The 22,005-nt window shown below is 44.1% G+C and overlaps 1 protein-coding gene across 4 annotated transcripts in view; it reads left to right on the top strand.

The window, feature by feature from the left end:
* TMC7 (transmembrane channel like 7) overlaps positions 1–22,005 on the top strand; it is a 59,503-nt gene that overhangs the window by 10,846 nt on the left and 26,652 nt on the right. For all 4 annotated transcript variants that reach the window (XM_047714433.1, XM_047714431.1, XM_047714434.1 and 1 more), the window contains exons 2-5: positions 6,155–6,398; positions 7,488–7,636; positions 10,714–10,881; positions 12,891–12,973. In XM_047714433.1, the coding sequence (XP_047570389.1) occupies positions 6,155–6,398; positions 7,488–7,636; positions 10,714–10,881; positions 12,891–12,973 (644 nt within the window). The remainder of the gene's footprint in view (positions 1–6,154; positions 6,399–7,487; positions 7,637–10,713; positions 10,882–12,890; positions 12,974–22,005) is intronic.

The raw sequence follows: 22,005 nt of genomic DNA, 5'->3' as shown, positions 1-22,005 counted from the left end.
CTCACAATGGATGTACCCAAGCCATTTGATCATTTCTTGATAACAGCAAAGCTTGCTTCTAATAAGGCTCGTTTGTGTGAAGTACCTTGAATAGAAGGATAAAACATACCATCAACATCCCAATCATTATTTTTTGCCAGCTTATTTTTCCTCCTCTAAATTTTTGTTTAATTGTGAAAAAAAGAGTATATATCATCCATATAGAAAAGAATGATATTCAGTGGTTAAATTCCTTAATGTTTTTCTTGCTTTCTGGTACCCCTGCTTTGCTGGTGTGCTAAGCACATGCTTTGGTCTGTCTGGTAGGTGAGCCAACATTGCCTGTATCCCATGGACTAGATTCATTCATTCATTCATTCATTCAGCAGGTGTTTATCGAGCATCCACTGTGTGTTGGGTTCTGTGCTAGACCCTGGGGACTCAGCAGTGCAGGACAGAGATGGGCTCCCTGCCCTGACGAAGGTTGCTAGTCCTAAGCGTGGGGAGGGAGAAGGTCAGAGACAAAGTGCAAGTAAACAGTTAGGCAGGAGGATAGGACTAGGGATGATTGCAGTGGGATGGGCACTCGGGAGGTAGGGCAGAAGGAGCGAGTGAAAGCTCACTGAGGCAGGCAGCAAGTCTGCAAAACCCTCCTCTCTAGAGCCTCCTGCAGAGAGGGGCTCCATGCAGTTTGTCAAACAGAACTCATTCCCCCCAGCAGCTGGCGAGAGGCCTGAACCAGATGACCCAGAAGGTCCCTTAGTGCCGGGAGTTTCCGTGATTCTGCAAAGGGAAAGAAAAACCCTGATGTGAACCCAGCACCAAATACGGTTGGGCTAGGTTCTTGGCAGACACTCAAGGGAGGCTGGTGGTGGTTTTAGTCCCATTTAGGTCACAGTTGGCCTGTGCCCACATCCTGGGAGTGTCCGTGCCTATGGAAAGAGCTACCGAGAAAGTTGGGACTGAAGGAGGCCCTACAGGTGCCCATTCCTCTGCCCATTCATTCATTCATCCTTCAGATGGAGGGCTCTCCATGAGCAAGACACTGCTCTAAGTCTGAGAGGCTGACTTTTTCCTTACCCTGGAAGGATGCCAGATATCCGAAGACGTACTTAATGCCCACCCTGACCCCACATCTCCTGCAATTACCCAGTCATCCTCCCACCTAAATAATAATCTCCTAGTTGCTGAAATCCGGTTCCAATGGCCAACAGATTCTAGACATTCCTAGATGGAGACCCCCCAATGTCTCAAAAACGCTCCTGCCTCCCATATAAATGGCCAACAGGCTGCCACACACTGAGCACAGGACCTCGTTGGCTGTGCCGACGACACTCTCAGCTGGACCAACTCAGGAGAATATCTGACAGTAGCTGTAAGGAGACATTCTTATTCTTGAAGGATGAGAAAAAAGCAGCGCTCTGAGAGATGATGCAGCCTGTCTTTCTAAGAAGGTAGAACTGGAGTCTGTCATGATAGCAAAGCCTTGGGCGAGCCGCCATTTCTCTGGGCCCCAATTTCCCTGTTGAAAAGCCGGGCCAGTGAAGCCTTCCCCGGCTACCGCTGCAGGTGGGCGTGGGAAATCAGGTGATGTCATGCTTTGACAGATGTGTGGTCCTGTGTGAAAATGAGGAAAGGTGGATCTTCGTGACAGAAAGAGTGATGCCTGTGTTCAAAGGTAGGCTTGTGATTTTTTTTCTCTGTTTGAAGATGAAGCACTTCCCAAGAATGTCTGAAGAGGATAAGTCAGTCCCCTTCGATGACCGCCATTTTGAAACTACAGTTTTCCACCAGGGACTGTTGTTATGGAATATGAATAGGAGTATAGAGAGGAGCCATGAAATAATTTCTTTTTTTTTTTTTAAATTTTTTTTTTTTTTAATTTATTTGACAGACAGATCACAAGTAGGCAGAGAGGCAGGCAGAGAGAGAGAGACAGGAGGAGGAGGCAGGCTCCCTGCTGAGCAGAGAGCCCGATGCGGGACTCGATCCCAGGACCCTGAGATCATGACCTGAGCCGAAGGCAGAGGCTTTAACCACTGAGCCACCCAGGCACCCCGCCATGAAATAATTTCTATCTTTAGTGTTCACAGAGCACTCTCAAATCTGTGGCCCACTGAATCATGTCACACTAAGGACTACAGCTTTGGCATTTGGCAGACCTGTGACAGGTTGCTCATTCCAACACTTCCTAGCTGGGTGCATGGGCAAGGCCCTTCACCTCTCCAAACCTCAGTTTCTTCATCCACAAAATGGGATGATTCTATTGAAGCATACTCAGTACCTCCCATAGCCTAGCACAAGGTACAGGCTTAGTAAATCCTAGCTAATATTATTCGTGTGGTTTGCAATGCCACTGTCATGATCACGCTGATGAGGTCCGTGATATCATATGCCCCATTCCTGAGAAAAAAAACCCATGTGACCCTGAGGCAGTCATTGTCTCTCCTGGGGTGGCCTGGCTAGTGGGTGACAAGCCAACCCAGGCTCCAGCTCCTGCCCTAGGTTCCTGACCCTACAGTTGCTGAATATTCAGTTGCTGGGTGGTGCTCTGTATTCAAAGACCTTTGTTTGCAGTTAATAGGAGCTCTTTGTTGCTCTCCAGAAGGAGTGGCTTCCAGCCAGGGCCTGGACTCTTAGCCTCCAGGCCCCTGTGCTCCCCACACCCCAAACTGCGTTTGCCCGCTGTTACTAATGGAAGTGGATCATATCCTCTGGGCGCGCGGGAGCAGGGAAGTGGAAGGTTGAGTGAGACTCACCCGCTTGTACCCAGCAGCTGGCAGGGCTCCAGGCGCGTGTCTGTGTGTCATCTGCAGTGGGACAGCTGTCCCGTTGTGTCTGAACATGCTCATCAGAGAGGCCAACGTTACAAATCTGCACCGTCAGACTCCTGCTCAGAGAGTGAGGCCTTGGTTGGTTTCCCCTTCCCCAGGGCTCCCTCCTCCTATTAGCTATAAGTACATTGATGGAGCCCACTGTGTGCCAGCGGCTATGCTGAGTGTTTCTCCCCATGTGGTTGCCTTTAATGCTCAGAAGCTGCTCCCCCCACCTACCCCCACCCCATGAGTCCCGTGCTTGGCCTGGCAGCCTCCAGGGTGATCCTTGAAAATGTGGTCAGGTCTCAACGGGCTTTGGCTGCAAGCCCTCCGTCCCCCACATTCAAGCGTCACAGCCAGCCCACAGAGTCTGACTCAGTCTGGCCCCAGGCACCTCTTTAACCTCTGCTTTTCCATGCTCCCTGTCCCATCTGCCTGTTGTTGTTAACACACTACTTCAAACGTGATGGCTTATGCTGTTTTATTGTTTCTGCTCATTCTGTGCGCCGGGAAATCAGCAGGGCATGGAAGAGATGGTTTGCTCTGCTGTATGTCATGTCTGTTGGGTCTGGAGCTTCCAGAAGGCCTCTTCATGCCCATGGTGGTGCTCCATGAGGATGGCCCAAGGGCTGGGGGCTGGCTGCAACAGCTCACTGAGGTCAGAGCCAGAGACTATGGTTCTCGCTGTTTCCTTGGGTCTCTTCTTCGGACACTTGGGGCCTCTTCCTCTCCACATGATGGTCCCAGCAGCATTGCCAGACTTCTTACATGGCCACTTTGGGGTCCCAACTGCACAGAAGTGGGAACTTCCAGGCCCTTTTAAGGCTTGAGGCTAGAATTGGCAGAGCAACATTTCTATTGCGACCTCTGGCTAAAACAAGTCATAGATCCAAGACAGATTCAAGGGGAGGGGACTGTGGAGGGGCTGGTGTGGCTCATCAGAGGTCAACAACAACACAACCTATGAAGTTCCTGTTCATTCACTCTTCTCCAGCCACATAGGCTTCCATGCTCTTCCTCAAGCCCACCTTACACACCCTGTCTCAGGGCCTTTGCACTTGCTGTTTCCCTCTCCTGGGATGCCCTTCCCCAAATATACACAGAGCTTATGCCCTCTGTTCAGCCTCAGCTTAAGTGCTACTTTAGTACAGAGACCATACCTGACCCACCTTCTCAGAACTGGTGCATTCTGACTGTCACGTGTCTCCTTACCCCACTCTATTTTTGTTTTTGCCCTTATCACCTCCTGACATAATATTCATCACCTGTTTACTGTCTAATCTTCCCCAGCCCCGTCAGTATGTAAGTGCCATGTGAATAGGGCATTTCCTTTGTTCACGGCAGTATCTCTAGCTCCAGATAGGACACATGGTAGATACATTTGTTGAATGAATATTTGAGATGAGGAAACTGAAGTTCAAAGGTTAAGTAACTTTCCCAAAGACACACACACTAATGATCAACGAGCTAGGATTCAAACCCAAGCAATTTAGCATCTAATATTAAGCCTTAGAAGTTTTGCTGCCTATAGAGGTAATTGCTTAGGTAATTATGGCTGTTTCCTACTTCCGCTCCCTGTGTCCTTTCTCCATTAAAGGTAATCTTTCCACAACTAAAATTGGATCAGGCATAAAACCCATCTTGAAGGTGGTGTCCCTCAGCTTCAGTGGAAGGCCCTCCCTTCTTAGACCCACAGCATAAGCCACAGCAAAACTTGGCCTCCAACAGTGGCCTGATGTAGTAGAACAAATCTGTATTTCTGAGTCAGGCAGGCCTGGTTCGTTTTCAGTGCCCCTACTCACAAATTAAGTATGGGCAAATTAGCAATCCATCCGTTCATCCATCCATCTTCCCATCCATCCAACCATCCATCAAACCATCCATCCATTCATCTATCCATCTTTCTATCCATCCATCCATCCATCCATCCATCCATCTTTCAATCCATCTTCCCACCCATCCATTCATCCATCCATCCATCCATCCATCTTCCCATCCAACCCTTCATCCAACCATCCATCCATCCATCCATCCATCCATCCATCTAATGAGCATTTATTAAATTACCTTCTGAGTCAAGGATGATGCTAGGTCCTGGGGTGCAGTGGTGAAGACATCATCCTAGTTCCTGCCTTCTGAGAACTTCTTTCCAGTCTCCTGGAGGAGACAGATGTACTCACACAATCGCACAAATTTATTTGCAAATATATATTTACAAATTGTTATATGCTATAAAAGACTTAGTGTGTGTGTGTGTGTGTGTGTGTGTGTCGGGGGGATGTGTAACAAGGCACCTGTAATAGTGCAGTGGGGCAGAGGTGGTTTCCCTGAGGAAGTGACATGTGAGTCGGAGCTAATAGGATAAATAGGTGTGGTAAGTTCATTGCAGACAGTGGGAACAGCATATGCAAAGGCTCTGAGGAAGAGGAAATGGGAGGAGGAAACCATCTTAGTATCTGAAAGATCTTAAAAAATGTGTAGTTGGGGAGCAAAGAACCCTCTAGACACAGACAAGTGTCTGACCCTGCAGAGCTCTGAGGACCTGGGCATGGGGTTGGGCAACCCATCAACTTTCTCATCTGTAAAATGGGATTGGTAATTGTACCTATCTCAGTATGTGTGAGCCTCTGTGGTCAGCTGAGTGACAGCTGGCTGCAGGCCGGCCTGGGATGGTCTCAGCTGGGGTGATCGTCCCTGCTCCAGTGGTTTTAACGTTTAGCAGGTCAGCTTGGGCTTGTTCACATGGCAGCAGCTGGGATCTAGAGAACAGAGAAGCTGGCAAGGCTTAGAACTGGCCAGCATCACTTCTGCTGCATTCTGTTGGTCTGAGCAGATCCCACAGCCAGCCCAGATCCATGAGTGCATGTGAAGCTCTTAACACAGTGCCTGGTGCACAGGACGTGCTCTATCAATACTATTGTTATTGTTGCTGTTTATGGTATCACTATGCATTTGCATAATGCTTTATTTCAGAGTTCTACAAATCATTATAGCCTATACTTTGGAAAGATAGTTGGCGCAAATAGGACTGGTCCCATCTGACAAATGTAGACAAGTTCAGATAACTGCCCAAGGTCACACATCTAGCTAGGGACTGCATCCAAACACTAGAACTCAGATATTATGTCACCTAAAGCATATTTGCACACGCAGCTGTTGAAAGTGAACTGTTTGCAGATGATGGTATTGTCCCAATCACCATCCTGGTAAATAGAATAATGAAGGTACAAATGCTTTTGTCAGTGGTGCAAGCTAGTGACCATCTGCACGATTTAGGTATGCAAAGTTTTTTTTTTTTTTTTAAGTTGGCTCCCAAGCTCACTGTGGTCAATGATGGTTCTCTTTTTCTTCTTGCCCAGAGAACCTCTCTGTGGACTCCAGTGGCTTTTCTCCTCCACCTGTTAATTTCCTTCAAGAATTGCCAAGCTATCGGTCCATTGCACGCAGGAGGACAACCCTTCTTTCCCGAGACAAGCAAAGTGGCACTTTGCTGAAGCCAACAGACTCTTACAGCTCTCAGCTGGAGGGAGGAATCACTGAAAACCTCGATAGCCAGTCGATTCGGAAGTATGCACTGAACATCTCTGAGAAGCGGAGGCTAAGGTTTGTTCGGTGGCGATCTAGAAGCCATCTGATGTATGTTTTTGGGCAGAGGTGTGCTTTATGCATGGAATGCATTTCCTGAAGAGTTCACGTAATTAGAAATGTATGACAGGGTCAGCCAAGCTGCAGCGACAAAGTTACCCAAACATGTAGTAGCTCAACATATTCGAAGTTTGTTTCTTGTTCACATCAGTCCTGGCTTCAGATCAAGGGGGAACTTTGTAGTCATTCAGGGACCCAGGCTCTTTCCAGCTTGTGGCTCTGCAGCTCTGTAGAGCCTCGTTGTTATCTGCAATCCCTCCCTGTTTCCCCTCCCCTCACCCCTGCTAACCCCTGATCTACTCTTTGTCTGTAGATTTGCCATTCTGGATATTTCAGGTAAATGGAATCATACAATATATGAATTTTTGTACCTGGCTTCTTTCACTTAGCATGATGTTTTCAAGACTCAGCCAAGCTATGGCATGTATCCGTATGTCATTCCTTTTTACGGTTGAACGGCACTTCATGGTATGGATGGATATGCCTCGGTTTTTTTTTGTCCATCTGTTGGGCATTTGGGTTGTTTCCACCTTTTGGCTATTGTGAATAGTGCTGTAATGTGCAAGTTTTTGTTTGGGATCCCCTTGTTTTCAGTTCTTTGGGGGTATCTGCCTAGGAGTGGAATCGCTGGGTCATAGTAGTAATTCTGTGTTTAATGTGTTGAGGAATATCCAGGCTCTTTTCCCTAGGGGCACACCATTATACATTTCCACCAGCAGTGCAGGAAGGCTCTAGGTTTTCCACATCCTCTCGGCTGAGGTTTTATTTGATGCCAAGGCTTAAGGACGCTTTACTGATCATTGTCGTGTTGGTTTTTTTTTTCTTAAAATTTTTTTAAAGATTTTATTTATTTATTTGACAGACAGAGATCACAAGTAGGCAGAGAAGCAGGCAGAGAGAGAGGAAGGGAAGCAGGCTCCCTGCCGAGCAGAGAGCCCGACTCAGGGCTCGATCCCAGGACCCTGGGATCATGACCTGAGCTGAAGGCAGAGGCTTTAACCCACTGAGCCAACCCAGGCACCCCTGTCATATTGTTTTTTAATGCAGGAACATTCAGGAGACCCAAATGAAGTATTTATCTGAGTGGGACCAGTGGAAACGGTATAGCAGCAAGTCTTGGAAGAGGTTCATAGGGAAGGCTCATGAGATGACCACCCACCTGGAGCTGTGGCGGGAGGACATTCGCAGCATAGAAGGTACCAAACCCCCTCTCTGCATGTGCTCCTCTGCAGGAGACCTCTGTGCCTGGGGCAAGTACAACTACATTTTCTCTAACCTCTAGATGAAATTTGGCACTTCCTTCCACAATGAATGGGAGCAATGGCACCCGTTAGGATTAGCAGAACCTATGTCTTTGTCCCCAGGAAAATCAGATATTTTCCTTTCCCTTCTGGTTGTATTATCTTGGAATATCACTCATGCTCATCACTACTTTGGAATTGCTGCGGTGAATCTGCAAGATCGGCCACTAGGTCTAATTATTTTATGTGCTAATGAAGATGCTCATGTATTATTCTAGCACAAATTTGGTTTTTAGTATTATAACTGTATGCCCATTTGTATTTATTTTTAAGATTTTGTTTTTTTTTTAAGTAATCTCTACACCCAACATGGGGTTCAATCTTACAACCCTGAGATCAAGAGTCCCATGTTCTATTGACTGAGCCAGCCAGGTGCCCCTATATTTGGTGTATTTATTATTTTATTTTATTTTCTTAAGATTTTATTTATTTATTTTGACAGAGAGAGAGACAGCAAGAGAGGGAACATAAGCACGAGGAGTGGGAGGGGGAGAAGCAGGCCCACCACAGAGCAGGGAGCCCAGTGCGGGGTTTGATCCCAGGGTCCTGGGATCATGACCTGAGCTGAAGGCAGATGCCTAACGACTGAGCCACTCAGGCACCCCCTGGTGCATTTATTATTTCATTTCATTTTATTTTATATTTTATTTGTTATATTTATTTTATTTGTCCATATATATGCAAAATATATGACTCCATTTATTTTTTCCAATTTTTTAAAAAGATTTTTTATTTATTTGACAGACAGAAATCACAAGTAGGCAGAGAGGCAGACAGAGAGAGGCGGGGAGGAAGGCTCCCTGCCGAGCAGAGAGCCTGATGCGGGGCTCCATCCCAGGACCCTGGGATCATAACCTGAGCTGAAGGCAGAGGCTTTAAACCACTGAGCCACCCAGACACTCCAATTTTTTTTTCCAATTTTAAATTTAAATTCTAGTTTGTTAACATATAATATTTGGTGCATTTAAAATGTTATTCTGAGATGGGGTTCGTTAGGCTTTGCCAGACTGCTGAAAGTGCCCATGGCCCTAAAAATATTGAAGATCCCTACTTTTCCACATGGGTAAGGATTGGGTTGCAGTATGGTCAGTCAGCTCTGGCTGCTGTAACAAAATAACATAGACAGGGTGACCTCAACAACAGAAATTTTTTTAAATTTTTATTTATTTATTTATTTTTTAAGATTTTAGCATGAGTGGCAGAAGGCGAGGACGTGAGGGAAAGGAACAAGCAAACTCCCTGCTGATTGCCCCTTACCCCATGCAGAGCTTGGGATCATGACCTGAGCTGAAGGCAGACAGTTAACTGCCTGAGCCACCCAGGTGCCCCAAAATGTATTTTCTTACAGTCTGGAGACTGGAAGTTCAAGACCAGGCTGCCTTCTCACCGTGTCTTTACATGACCGTTACATGACTTCATCTTTGTGTGCTCCTGGAGAAAGAGAAGGAGAAAGAATGAGAAAGTTCTGATGCCTCTTGTAAGGCCACTAAATCCCATCTTAGAGACCCCCTCTTACAACCTCATCTAAAGCTGATCACCTCCCAAAGGCCCCACCTTGAAATATCATCACATTAGGGGTTAGGGCTTCACCATAGGGTGAAGGGGTGGGGGTTGGGGGGGTGAGATAAAATTCAGTCCATAGCAAGTATACAAAAACTGGAAGTTGTGCCAAAATGTAAAATTAGGAGAAAACATTGAAACATTCAGGTGACATAGCAGAGCCAGGGTGAAAATACCTCTTAGGATGACATAGTTTCTACCATAAAGCAAAAACGATTTACAAACAACTCCTCAAATCTGCTAATGTAGGAATTTTGTCAAGTTTGTAGGGAATGTGGCAGGATGAATGGAAGGAATGCTGTCATTATTACTATTTTAAGACCTATAAAATACTCTTGGTAACTTATTCAATGAAGTACCTTTTTATTTTTTTTATTTTTATTATTATTTTTTAAAAGATTTTATTTATTTATTTGACAGAGAGAAATCACAAGTAAGCAGAGAGGCAGGCAGAGAGAGAGGAGGAAGCAGGCTTCCTGCTGAGCAGAAAGCCCGATGTGGGGCTCGAACCCAGGACCTGGGATCATGACCTGAGCCGAAGGAAGCGGCTTAACCCACTGAGCCACCCAGGCGCCCCTGAAGTACCTTTTTAAATTGTTGTTTTCTTGGGGGAATGTAAACTCTATCACCAGGGGCTTCGTGGGCTCACTTAAAACGTAACCGTCTGGTTGTACTTTTTCCGAGATCTAAGCTCAGCATCATAGTTGGAGCCAAATAATAAAAGCTAACCCTGACTGACCTTTTTCTGTGAGGGGGGTCGGATGGGCTTAGTTAATCCTCATAAGAGCATTCCCTGTAGGCATCATTTGCATGTCTCAGGGAGGTTAAAATACTTATCCAAGTTCACTCAGCTAGGATGAGGCAGACCCAGGATTTGAAGGATCTGATCCAGGCCGATCCAAGCTTCCAAGCCCAGGGGTTCAGCCACTATCCCCAGCTTCCTTTCTTGTTTAGTGGTGGCCTTTCTGGAGGTTTTTGTTTAGCACATGGCTGGTCAGAATTCAGGAATGGATTCATACATTTATTTTATTTTATTCATACTTTTATTTTATTTTATTTTATTTTATTTTATTTGGATTCATACATTTATGGTCCGTTGCAAAAGCACTCCCTCAATCCACTGGGGAAAGTGTAGCCTTTTCAGTAAAATGGCATTGAGTCAATTAGATATTCATATAAGAAAAGATAGATATTGAGTCCTGCCTCACACCATTGTCAAGTAGTTAATTCAAGGTCAAGGGTAGATTTAGAAAGAAGGAGAACCTTAAAACCAACAGTAGAAAACCAAAATACTTCTTCACTCCCCCATCAATATTACTTGAAATTCAGCTTTTTGGCTAATTGGTTCTACTGTGGGTAATGCATGTGGGTCAATAGTCCTGGTCAGTGATGTCTGGATTTCTTTTTTCCAGGGAAATTTGGCACTGGGATTCAGTCCTATTTCTCCTTCTTGCGGTTTCTGGTGTTGCTGAATTTGGTGATATTTCTGATCATCTTTATGCTGGTTTTGCTCCCAGTCTTGCTCACCAAATACAACATCACCAACAGCACTTTCGTGCTCATTCCATCCAAAGACACGGGTGAGTCTAAGCCCTGGTTTGCTGTGAGAATGTTCTTGTCACTGTCTACCTGTCTACAGGGCTTCCTTCTCTGGGAATCTTCGTATTCTAAGTTGTTGGTGCCTATGTTAGGATGGGCTTGGGTATGCTGCAGAAACAAGTGACCCCGTAACTCTCAGCACCTAATAGCCACAAAAGGTTCTTTCTCACCCCAGTACTGTTGAGTGGTGGCTTTGTTCTGTATTATCTTCACTCTGGAGCCCAAGCTGATGGAGCAGCCTCTCTCTGGACCACTGATGGTCACTGTGTCCAAAGGAAAAAGAGCCAATGGCAAACATCCCATCTCCTAAAGCTACTGCCTGGAAATGACACCTGTCATTTCTGCTGCATCTCATTACCCAAAGCAAGTCACTTGGCTAGTCCTGATTTCAGCAAGGCATTTGGGAGAAGCATTGCGAGCTAAGAAAGAGGAAAATTTAGCAAACATGATATAACCTACTCCTGTAACTTTATGTTGAGACTTTTATCTCTGGTAATGGGGACACTCAGGCCTCCACCAGTCATGTGCCAGACATTACACCAAGTGCTGGACCTGTGTTTTCTTATTGAATAATCGACATATGTCCCATCTTTGGGGCATTCTGTGTTTTCAAACAAAAACACGGAGAGTCTCTGTCATTCTACAGACATTATTGATTCCCCTCTAGGTATGAAGCTCCATGCTGGGGGCCAGAAGTAGGCCAGCTGAGTCAGAGCCTGACTTCAGTGAGAATTATAAAATGGCAGAACTGGAATTGGCCTTGGAGGAACTGGTTCTACTCCCTTCTTTAACAAAGGGGAAACTAAAGCCCAGAGAAAGGGTGGTAGACTGGGTTATTTTCCTTGATTTTTCACTCCCCTGTAATTGTGATTGTGATTCTCTGCCCACTGTGGGCAGAGAATAGTTTCTGTCCCATTGGTATTGCACTTGGCCATGCGGCTGATTTTGTCCAGTGGAGTATTCGCTTGAAATGGCTTGTGTGGTTGGCTTGCCTATGAGAAGAGCATTGCCCAGATAACCATTGCCTCAGCCTGGGCCCCAGAATGAAGTCATATGGTGCAGACCTGAGCCCATGTGGAAGCCTGGGTTCCATCCTAGCTCAGCCTGCATCAACTCAATGAACTCAAATTGCAGCTCCATGACTGAGAAAATAAATGTTTGGTATGTTCAGTCACTGACACTTGGTGGTTCTTTGTTACAAAGCAATAGCTCACTGATACAGGGAAAATGAATGAGCTGTTCAAGGATAAGGTAGTGTCATTAAAATTGACATTCAAATAATTTCTTGGTTATTTGTGCATATGTAAATGCATAGGTTGTTTTAATGAAGCTGTGTGTTTATTTCCACACATGTACAGATCTTTTTTTTTTTTTTAAGATTTTAATTTGTTTATTTGACAGAGAGAGAGATCACAAGTAGATAGAGAGGCAGGCAGAGAGAGAGGGGGAAGCAGGCTGCTTGCTGAACAGAAAGTCTGAAGCAGGGCTCGATCTCAGGACCCTGAGATCATGACCTGAGCCGAAGGCAGAGGCTTAACCCACTGAGCCACCCAGGCACCCCGAGATCTTTTTAAAATTGGTTTTCCTTCACCGATTGTTTCCATGCTACTTTTTCTTTAATTAAAAGATTTTTTAATTAAAAAAAAATTGGTTGTGCACTGTATGTAAGTGGACCCATGTACAAAGTACATAGAAAAAATATGTACAAATACTATATACAAAGTTATAGAAGAAAAGTATATAGAAAAAAGTATATAGGAAAAAACATATATCAATAGGTGTGTAGGGAGAGGAGAAAATGGTGCTATACTTGGTATATTGGGGTTTGCACTGCAAATAAAAAACCACAAATTCACAAACATCCATACGTGATTATATGTGACCTCTCTAAAGGAACATACATGTGCAGGCCTATATATACAACTTATGATAGACACATTGTGGAGACTGTAAACCTCTTTTCCACTGATCTTGTTTTTGTTTTTCACAGATGTTCAGTGCACCATATATCCAATAAGTAGCTCTGGACTCATATACTTTTATAGTTATGTCATAGACTTGCTCTCCGGCACGGTAAGTATTTAACATAGTTCTGTATTTGGACCCTCAATAGACTGAACGTAGGTTATTTTTTGTTTTTTAAAGATTTTATTTATTTATTTGACAGAGAGATCACAAGTAGGCAGAGAGGCAGGCAGAGAGAGAGAGAAGGAAGCAGGCTCCCCACCAAGCAAAGAGCCCAACGTGGGGCTCAACCCCAGGACCCTGAGATCATGACCTGAGCCGAAGGCAGAGGCTTAACCCACTGAGCCACCCAGGCGCCCTGAAAGTAGGTTATTTTAAAGATCAGATTCCTGATTGTCTGCAGTGAGAGCCAGGCACAGGATTTGACACAAATATGAGTAAAAGAAACAGGATTTGCAGGGACTTCATCGGCAAGGATAATGTTCACCCACCCGCGGCTAGAACATAGAGAAAACAGGCTTTGTCACTTTTCAGCCACTGGTCATTCCTTAGTCCCAGCCCCCTGTGGATTGACTTGTAACAAAATACTGAGTCTTCCCCAAAGACAGAAGTGTCAGTGAAAATCACCCCAGATAGAATTTATTTAATTTCTCAGACACTGTAAAACCTTACATGGTAGGGTCCCAGACCACCCTGCTGAAAGCTACAGCTCTTCCTCCTGGTAGTCACACACAGAGAGATGCATCAGGCATATATGTGCTCGTGTGTGTGTGCACACCACATGCGTACACGTCCATATACATTCCCTGAAATCCAAAGTAACCCCAGGTTAAAGCCTTGCTCTGAAGTGGAACTAAGTTCATCCTTCCTATCGTAGTTCCAAGAGTTGTGTTTTTTTTTTTTTTTTAATCTTCTTCTAAAAATTGATTTTTTGTGTATGCATCCATTTGTATATCCCTCTTTTTTTTCAGGAAATAAGGTTGTAGCTATGAAAAGTGGCCGTGTCTGCCTTCTAGACCGGTTTTCCCTCAACCTCAGCACTGTTGATATTTGGGAACCAACACTACTTTATTGTGGGGACCTTTCCTTTACACGGTAGGAAGTTCAGAGTCCCTGACTTCTGCCCACTAGATGCTGGTAGCAGCCACAGTTGTGACAAATTAAAAATGTCTCTAGGGGTGCCTGGGTGGCTCAGTGGGTTAAGCGGCTGCCTTCGGATCAGGTCATGATCCGAGGGTCCTGGAATCGAGCCCCACATTGGGCTCTCTGCTTGCCAGGGAGCCTGCCTCCCCATCTCTCTCTCTGCCTGCTGCTCTGCTTACTTGTGCTCTCTGTCTGTCAAATAAATAAAGTCTTTAAAAGAAAAAACAAAAACACCACTCCTTTGGAGGGGCACCTAGCTGGCCTGGTGGGGAGAGCATGTGACTCTTGATCCCAGGGCAAGGAATTTGAGCCCCACGGGAGGTACGGAGCCTACTTAAAAAAAAAAGAAAAAAAAGAAGAGGAAGAGGAAGAAGAACCACTCCTTTGGATGTTTAAAAAAAATACAAATAGGGGCGCCTGGGTGGCTCAGTGGGTTAAGCCGCTGCCTTCGGCTCGGGTCATGGTCTCAGAGTCCTGGGATCGAGCCCCGCATCGGGCTCTCTGCTCAGCGGGGAGCCTGCTTCCTCCTCTCTCTCTGCCTGCCTCTCTGCCTGCTTGTAATCTCTCTGTCAAATAAATAAATAAAAATCTTTAAAAAAAAAATACAAATATATAAAATAAATCTTTCTGAAAGTTACTGGTCTTAAAATGCCATGTCATTGAGCGTCCACTTTTCGAAACGTAAAAAGCTTTGGAGTTTGTCCACTGCATTTGATTTTGAAAAAAGTGGTTTTTACATCTCTGAGCTCATATTTTCCTCGGAGTAATGAGAAGGGACTGTTAGGTGATTATTAAAATGTCCACCATGCAAAAGATGAAACGGAATCAGCTGTATAAAACATGTAAGGAAGAAAGAAATTCAGGGACTAACCCAAGGTCACTAGTGAAAGCAAAGTGGGATCGGATTCCCAGAACTACGGTTGGCCCCGTTTGTGTAGATGACGTTCCACAAGAGAAGTTTCTCTTTGTGGATCTCCACACAGTATAACCTCCTTCCTTACAGGAAAAATTGTAGGACACTTGATAGATGCACTTAATAAATGTTCCATAAACTGTATGTGATGAAAGGAGAGTTGGTCAGAGAGATTAAACACTGGCTTGTCGGGGCCCCTGGGTGGCTTGTTTGGCTAAGGGTCTGCCTTTGGCTCAGGTTATGATCCTGGGGTCGTGGAACCCAGTCCCGCATCAGGCTCCCTGCTCAGCTTCTCCGTGTCTTTCCCGGCGCCTGCTCTCTATCCCGCCTGCTCTCTCTGGAGCGTGCTCTCTCGCTCTCTCATGTGAATGAATGAATGAATCTTTAAACACTGGCTTGTCTTTGCTGAAAACAGTTGAACTCATAGTCAAATCAGAAAGATTATTTTCCAGGCCTGCTGGATCTTTACCCTATAATATTTCATATTTGGAGGGACATATCACTGACAGCCTGATATCAACCTGGGGCAATAGAAACAGGTTTCATGTAGTTGGGCAAGTTTTTCTGGCCTTTTTCTTTTTTAAAGACTTTATTTATTTATTTATTTGACAGACAGAGATTACAAGTAGGCAGAGAGGCAGGCAGAGAGAGAGAGGAGGAAGCAGGCTCCCCGAGGAACAGAGAGCCCGATGTGGGGCTCGACCCCAGGACCCTGAGATCATGACCTGAGCTGAAGGCAGAGGATTAACCCACTGAGCCACCCAGGCACCCTGAAAGTAGGTTATTTTAAAGATCAGATTCCTGATTGTCTGCAGTGAGAGCCAGGCACAGGATTTGACACAAATATGAGTAAAAGAAACAGGATTTGCAGGGACTTCATCGGCAAGGATAATGTTCACCCACCCGCGGCTAGAACATAGAGAAAACAGGCTTTGTCACTTTTCAGCCACTGGCCATTCCTTAGTCCCAGCCCCCTTTGGATGGACTTACCTTCAGAAAAATTAGGTGGAGTCTTCTATTCCTACACTTTTCTTCTAATAAAAAAGAAAATATTCGGGTGCCTGGGTGGCTCAGTTGGTTGGGCGACTGCCTTCGGCTCGGGTCATGATCCTGGAGTCCTGGGATCTAGTCCCGCATCAGGCTCCCAGCTCCACGGAGAGTCTGCTTCTCCCTCTGACCTTCTCCTCGCTCATGCTCTCTCTCACTGTCTCTCTCTCTCTCTCTCAAATAAATAAATAAATAAAACTTTAAAAAAAAAGAAAATACTTGATTACTCAATATAAGAATATATGGTTATCATAAAAAGTATTTTTATGATAACCATATATTCTCATATATATGCGATATATATATGCAATTATATATATATGCGATTACTCAATATAAGAATATATGGTTATCATAAAAATACTTTTTATGTATTTATATAATTTATATAACCATATATATATATATAACCATATATAACCATTTATATAATTTATATGACCATATATTCTCATATATATATATGCGATATATATATGCAATTATATATATATGCGATTACTCAATATAAGAATATATGGTTATCATAAAAAGTATTTTTATTGAGATTTTTATTGATTTTTAATTTTATCATAAAAAGTATTCTTTTTTTTTTTTTAAAGATTTTATTTATTTATTTGACAGAGAGAAATCACAAGTAGGCAGAGAGGCAGGCAGAGAGAGAGGAGGAAGCAGGCTCCCTGCTGAGCAGAAAGCCCGATGTGGGGCTTGAACCCAGGACCTGGGATCATGACCCGAGCCGAAGGCAGCGGCTTAACCCACTAAGCCACCCAGGCGCCCCCATAAAAAGTATTCTTATATTGAGTAATCGCATATATATATGAGAATATATGGTTATCATAAAAATACTTTTTATGATAACCATATATTCTTATATTGAGTAATCGAGTATTTTCTCTCTGTCAAATAAATAAGATCTTTAAAAAAAAAGAAAGAGGGGTGCCTGGGTGGCTCAGTGGGTTAAGCCTCTGCCTTCAGCTCAGGTCATGATCTCAGGGTCCTGGGATAGAGCCCCGCATCGGGCTCTCTGCTCAGCGGGAAGCCTGCTTCTCCCCTCCCCCGCCACCTGCCTCTCTGCCTACTTATGATCTCTGTCTACAAATAAAATAAATAAAATTGTTAAAAAATATATTTATGAATTTAAGAATTTATTGAGTGAAAGGTAAAAATACCTCTCCCCGGAGGCCACAATGGCTCATAGCCTTCTCGACCTTTCTCGTGTACTTACTTCTTATGGTGTTGCTTCATATTTTATAATATGGCTTTTACATGGTCTTGCAAGTTCCCTGTTGCTTTCATGTTATCCCTTTATAAACAACACTATACTGAACAGCTGTGTACTACATATATACTATTTCTACTTGCTAAATATACTGTCTTCCCACTGTCCTCGAATTTTCCCACTGTCAAAGGAGACGTGTAGTGTGTTCAGTTATTTCCACCCTAAGGAGTCAGGAACTTTTCTGTGCTATACTTTCACATAGGGCAACTTTGGTTTTTTTTTTTGTTTGGTTTGGTTTTGGTAACAGCTTTATTGAGATAATAATTCACCTAGCATACACTTCTCCCATTTAAAGTGTACAGTTCATTTTTTTTTTAGTTATTCACAGGTAGGTGTTGTCATCACCTGTCCATCTTAGAATAATTCAATTGCCTTAAAAAGAAATGCTATACCTTTTCCATATCCCCTACCAATCCTTCTAATCGGCCCTAAGCAACCATGAATCTACTTTCTGTCTATGAAATACTTGTTCTGGACATTTCATCAACACTGAATCCTATAATACATGGTCTTTTGTCTTGGGCTGCTTTGTTTTTAAGCATGTTTTTAAGGTTCATCCATGTATGGCATCTTACCAGTCTTTCATTGCTTGTTCTGGTCAAAAAAGACTCCGTCGTGCAGCTATACTGCATTTTGTTCGTCCATTCATGGTGGACATTTGGGTGGTTTACACCTTTTTGGCTATTATGAATAATGCTGTTTATAGATGTTCATGGGTGAGGTTTTTGTTGGGGACAGATCTTTTTGATTCCTCAGGGTATATACCTAGGAGTGGCATCCTAGGTCAGATGGTGACCCGTTGTATAACTTTTTTTTTTTTTAAAGATTTTATTTATTTAATGACTTTTTTTTAAAAATTTTTAAAGATTTTTATTTATTTGACAGACAGAGATCACAAGTAGGCAGAGAGGCAGGCAGAGAGAGAGAGAGGAGGAAGCAGGCTCCCTGCAGAGCAGAGAGCCCAATGTGGGGCTCGATCCCAGGACCCTGGGATCATGACCTGAGCCAAAGGCAGAGGCCTTAACCCACTGAGCCACCCAGGCGCCCCTAAAGATTTTATTTATTTATTTGACAGAGATCACAAGTAGGCAGAGAGGCATGCAGAGAGAGAGGGAAGCAGGCTCCTCGCAGAGCAGAGAGCCCGATGCGGGGCTCAATCCCAGGACCCTGAGATCATGACCTGAGCCGAAGGCAGAGGCTTTAACCCACTGAGCCACCCAGGCGCCCCCGTTGTATAACTTTTTGAGGAATTGCCCAACTTCTCCCAAGTAGAGGCACCATTTTACATTCTCACCTGCAGTGTGTGAGGGTTCTGATGTCCCCAACATTCTTGTCAATACTTGGTATTTACTTGACTTATTGATTATAGCCGGTATAGTTTGTGTGAAGTGGAGTGTCTTTGTGATTTTGATTTGCATTTCCCTAATGAGTAATGGGGTTGAGCATCTATCTTTTCATGTGCTTATTGACCATTATGTACCTTCTTTTTTTTTTTTTTAAAGATTTTATTTTTATTTATTTACAGAGATCACAAGTAGACAGAGAGGCAGGCAGAGAAAGAGAGAGAGACAAGGAAGCAGGCTCCCTGCTGAGCAGAGAGCCCGATGCAGGGCTCGATCCCAGTACGCTGGGATCATGACCTGAGCCAAAGGCAGAGGCTCCAACCCGCTGAGCCACCCAGGCGCCCCTATGTACCTTCTTTTAAAGATTTTATTTATTTTTTTATTGAGAGAAAGAGCCTTCACGTAAGCAGGGGAGGGGCCTAGGGAGAAGGAGAGAGAGTGTGTCTCAAGCAGATTCTGTGTTAAGCATGGAGCCCAACGTAGGGGTCAGATCTCACCACTCTGAGATCACGATCTGAGCGGGAATCAAGAGTCAGACACTTAAGCGACTGAGCCACCCAGGCAACCCCATGGTATATCTTCTTTGAATAAATGTCTGTTTGGATCCTCTTTCCATTTTTTTTTAAAGATTTTATTTATTTATTTGACAGAGACACACAGAGAGCAGGAACACAAGCAGGGGGAGTGAGAGAGGGAGAAGCAGGCTTCCTGCTGAGCAGGGAGCTCGATGTGGGGCTCGATCCCAGAACCCTGGAATCATGACCTGAGCTGAAGGCAGATGCTTAACGACTGAGCCACCCAGGCGCCCCCTCTTCCCATTTTTAAATTGGATTATGTCTTTTTATTGTTGAGTTATAAGAGGGTTTTTTTTTTTTGTTTTTTTGTTTTTTTTTTTAAGATTCTATTTTTAAGGGGCACCTGGGTGGCTCAGTGGGTTAAGCCGCTGCCTTCGGCTCAGGTCATGATCTCAGGGTCCTGGGATCGAGTCCCGCATCGGGCTCTCTGCTCAGCAGGGAGCCTGCTTCCGTCTCTCTCTCTCTGACTGCCTCTCTGTCTACTTGTGATCTCTCTCTCTGTCAAATAAATAAAAATAAAAAAAATAATAATAAAAAAAAAGATTCTATTTTTAAGTAATCCCTACATCCCGGTGGGCTCAAACTTAAAACCACAAGATCGAGAGTTACATGTTCTACCAACTGAGCAAGCCAGGCACCCCAAGAGTTCTTTATATATTCTAGATACAAGTGCCTTATCAGATACATGATTTACAAGTATTTTCTTCTACTCTCTGGATTGTCTTTACACATTTTTGATTGTGTCCTTGGAAGCCCAGACGTTTTTATTTATTTATGTATTTATTTAACTTATTTATTTGACAAAGATAGACACAGCAAGAGAGGGAACACAAGCAGGGGGAGTGGAGAGGGAGAAGCAGGCTTCCCGCTGAGCAGAAGCCCGATGTGGGGCTCCATCCTGGGACCCTGGGGTCATGGCCTGAGCAGAAGGCACACACTTGATGACTGAGCCACGCATATGCCCCGTAAAATTTGTAATTTTTAAAAAGATTTTATTTATTTATTTGACAGGGAGATAGCACAAGTAGGCAGAGCAGCAGGTGGAGGGAGGGGGAGAAGCAGGTCTCCCGCTGAGCAGGGAGCCCGATGCGGGGCTCGATCCCAGGACCCTGGGATCATGACCTGAGCCAAAGGCAGATGGTCAACTGACTGACCCACACAGGCACCCCCAAATTTGTAATTTTGATGAAGTCCTTTTTATTTTTCCTCTCATTGCTTGGGCTTTCGGTGCATTATCTAAGAATTCATGAACAAATTTAAAGTCATGAAGACTTTAGTCCTCTATTTTTCTTCTAAGAGTTTTCTAGTTTTGGCTCTTGCACTTAAGTCTTTGATCCATAAGTTAATTTTCATATATGGGATAAAGTAGGGGTTCAACTTTTCTTTCTTTTTTTAAATTTATTTATTTGAGAGAGAGAGAGCATGAGAAGAAGGGGGGTCAGAGGGAGAAGCAGACTCCCTGCCAAGCAGGAAGCCTGATGCGGGACTCGATCCCGGGACTCCAGGATCAATCGATCGATCTTTCTTTCTTTCCTTCCTTCTTTCTTTCTCATGTGCTAACCAGCTGTCTCAGCACCATTTCTTTTTTCTTTAAATAGTGTTATGTTAGTCACCATAAAATACCTCATTAGTTTTTGATGTGTTCCAAGATTCATGGTTTATGTACAACACCCAGCAGCACCATTTCTTGAAAAACTCTTTCCCTTTATCAAACATCAGTTGACCATAGACATATGGGTTCATTTTTTTTTGTCTTGGTTCTATTCAATTGATTCTCATCTGTTCTTCAATTAGTACCACAGTGTCCTGATTACTGTTGTTTTATAGTAATTTTGAAATTGGGTTGTGCAAGTCTCCCAAATTTTTCTTTTTCAAGATTGTTTAACCTATTTTTTTTTCTTTAGATTTTATTTATTTATTTGACAGACAGAGATCACAAGTAGGCAGAGAGGCAGGCAGAGAGAGAGAGGGTTAGTAGGCTTCCTGCTAGGCAGAGAGCCCAAGGCAGGGCTTAATCCCAGGACCCTGGGATCATGACATGAGCCAAAGGCAGAAGCTTTAACCCACTGAACCACCCAGGTGCCCCCTTTTTCAAGATTGTTTTGGCTATTCTAGGTCCCTTGCAGTTTCACATTCATTTTAGGATTAGCTAGTAAATTTCTACAAAGAAGACACCAGGGATTCTGATAGGTTTGTGTTGAATCTATAGATCAGTTTGGAGATTGCTGTGAATTTCCTGGTCCATGAACATGGTATGTTTTCCATTTACTTAGATCTTAATTTTTTAAAAGATTTTATTTCTTTGAGAGAGAGGGAGAGACAGGGAGAGGAGCAGGAGGAGAAGGACAAGCAGACTCCATGCTGAACACAGAGCCACATGCAGGGCTCAATCTCATGACCCTGAGATCATGACCTGAGCTGAAATTAAGAGTCTAATGCTTGGGGCGCCTGGGTGGCTCAGTGGATTAAAGCCTCTGCCTTCGGCTCAGGTCATGATCCCAGGGTCCTGGGATCGAGCCCCACATCGGGCTCTCTGCTCAGCAGGGAGCCTGCTTCCTCCTTTCCTCCTCTCTCTCTCTGCCTGCCTCTCTGCCTACTTGTGATCTCTATCTGTCAAATAAAATAAATAAAATCTTAAAAAAAAAAAAAAGAGTCTAATGCTTAACTGACTAAGCCATCCAGGTGCCCCTTTAATTTTAAGATCTTTAATTTTTTAAAAAAGATTTTATATATTTATTTGACAGAGGGACAGCAAGAAAGGGAACACAAGCAAGGGGAGCAGGAGAGGGAGAAGCAGGCTTCCAGCTGAGCAGGGAGCCCAACACAGGGCTTCATCC

This window comes from Lutra lutra, chromosome 18 (genome assembly GCF_902655055.1).
Source record: "Lutra lutra chromosome 18, mLutLut1.2, whole genome shotgun sequence".
NCBI lineage: Eukaryota > Metazoa > Chordata > Mammalia > Carnivora > Mustelidae > Lutra > Lutra lutra.
This window is presented reverse-complemented; position numbering and strand designations above follow the sequence as displayed.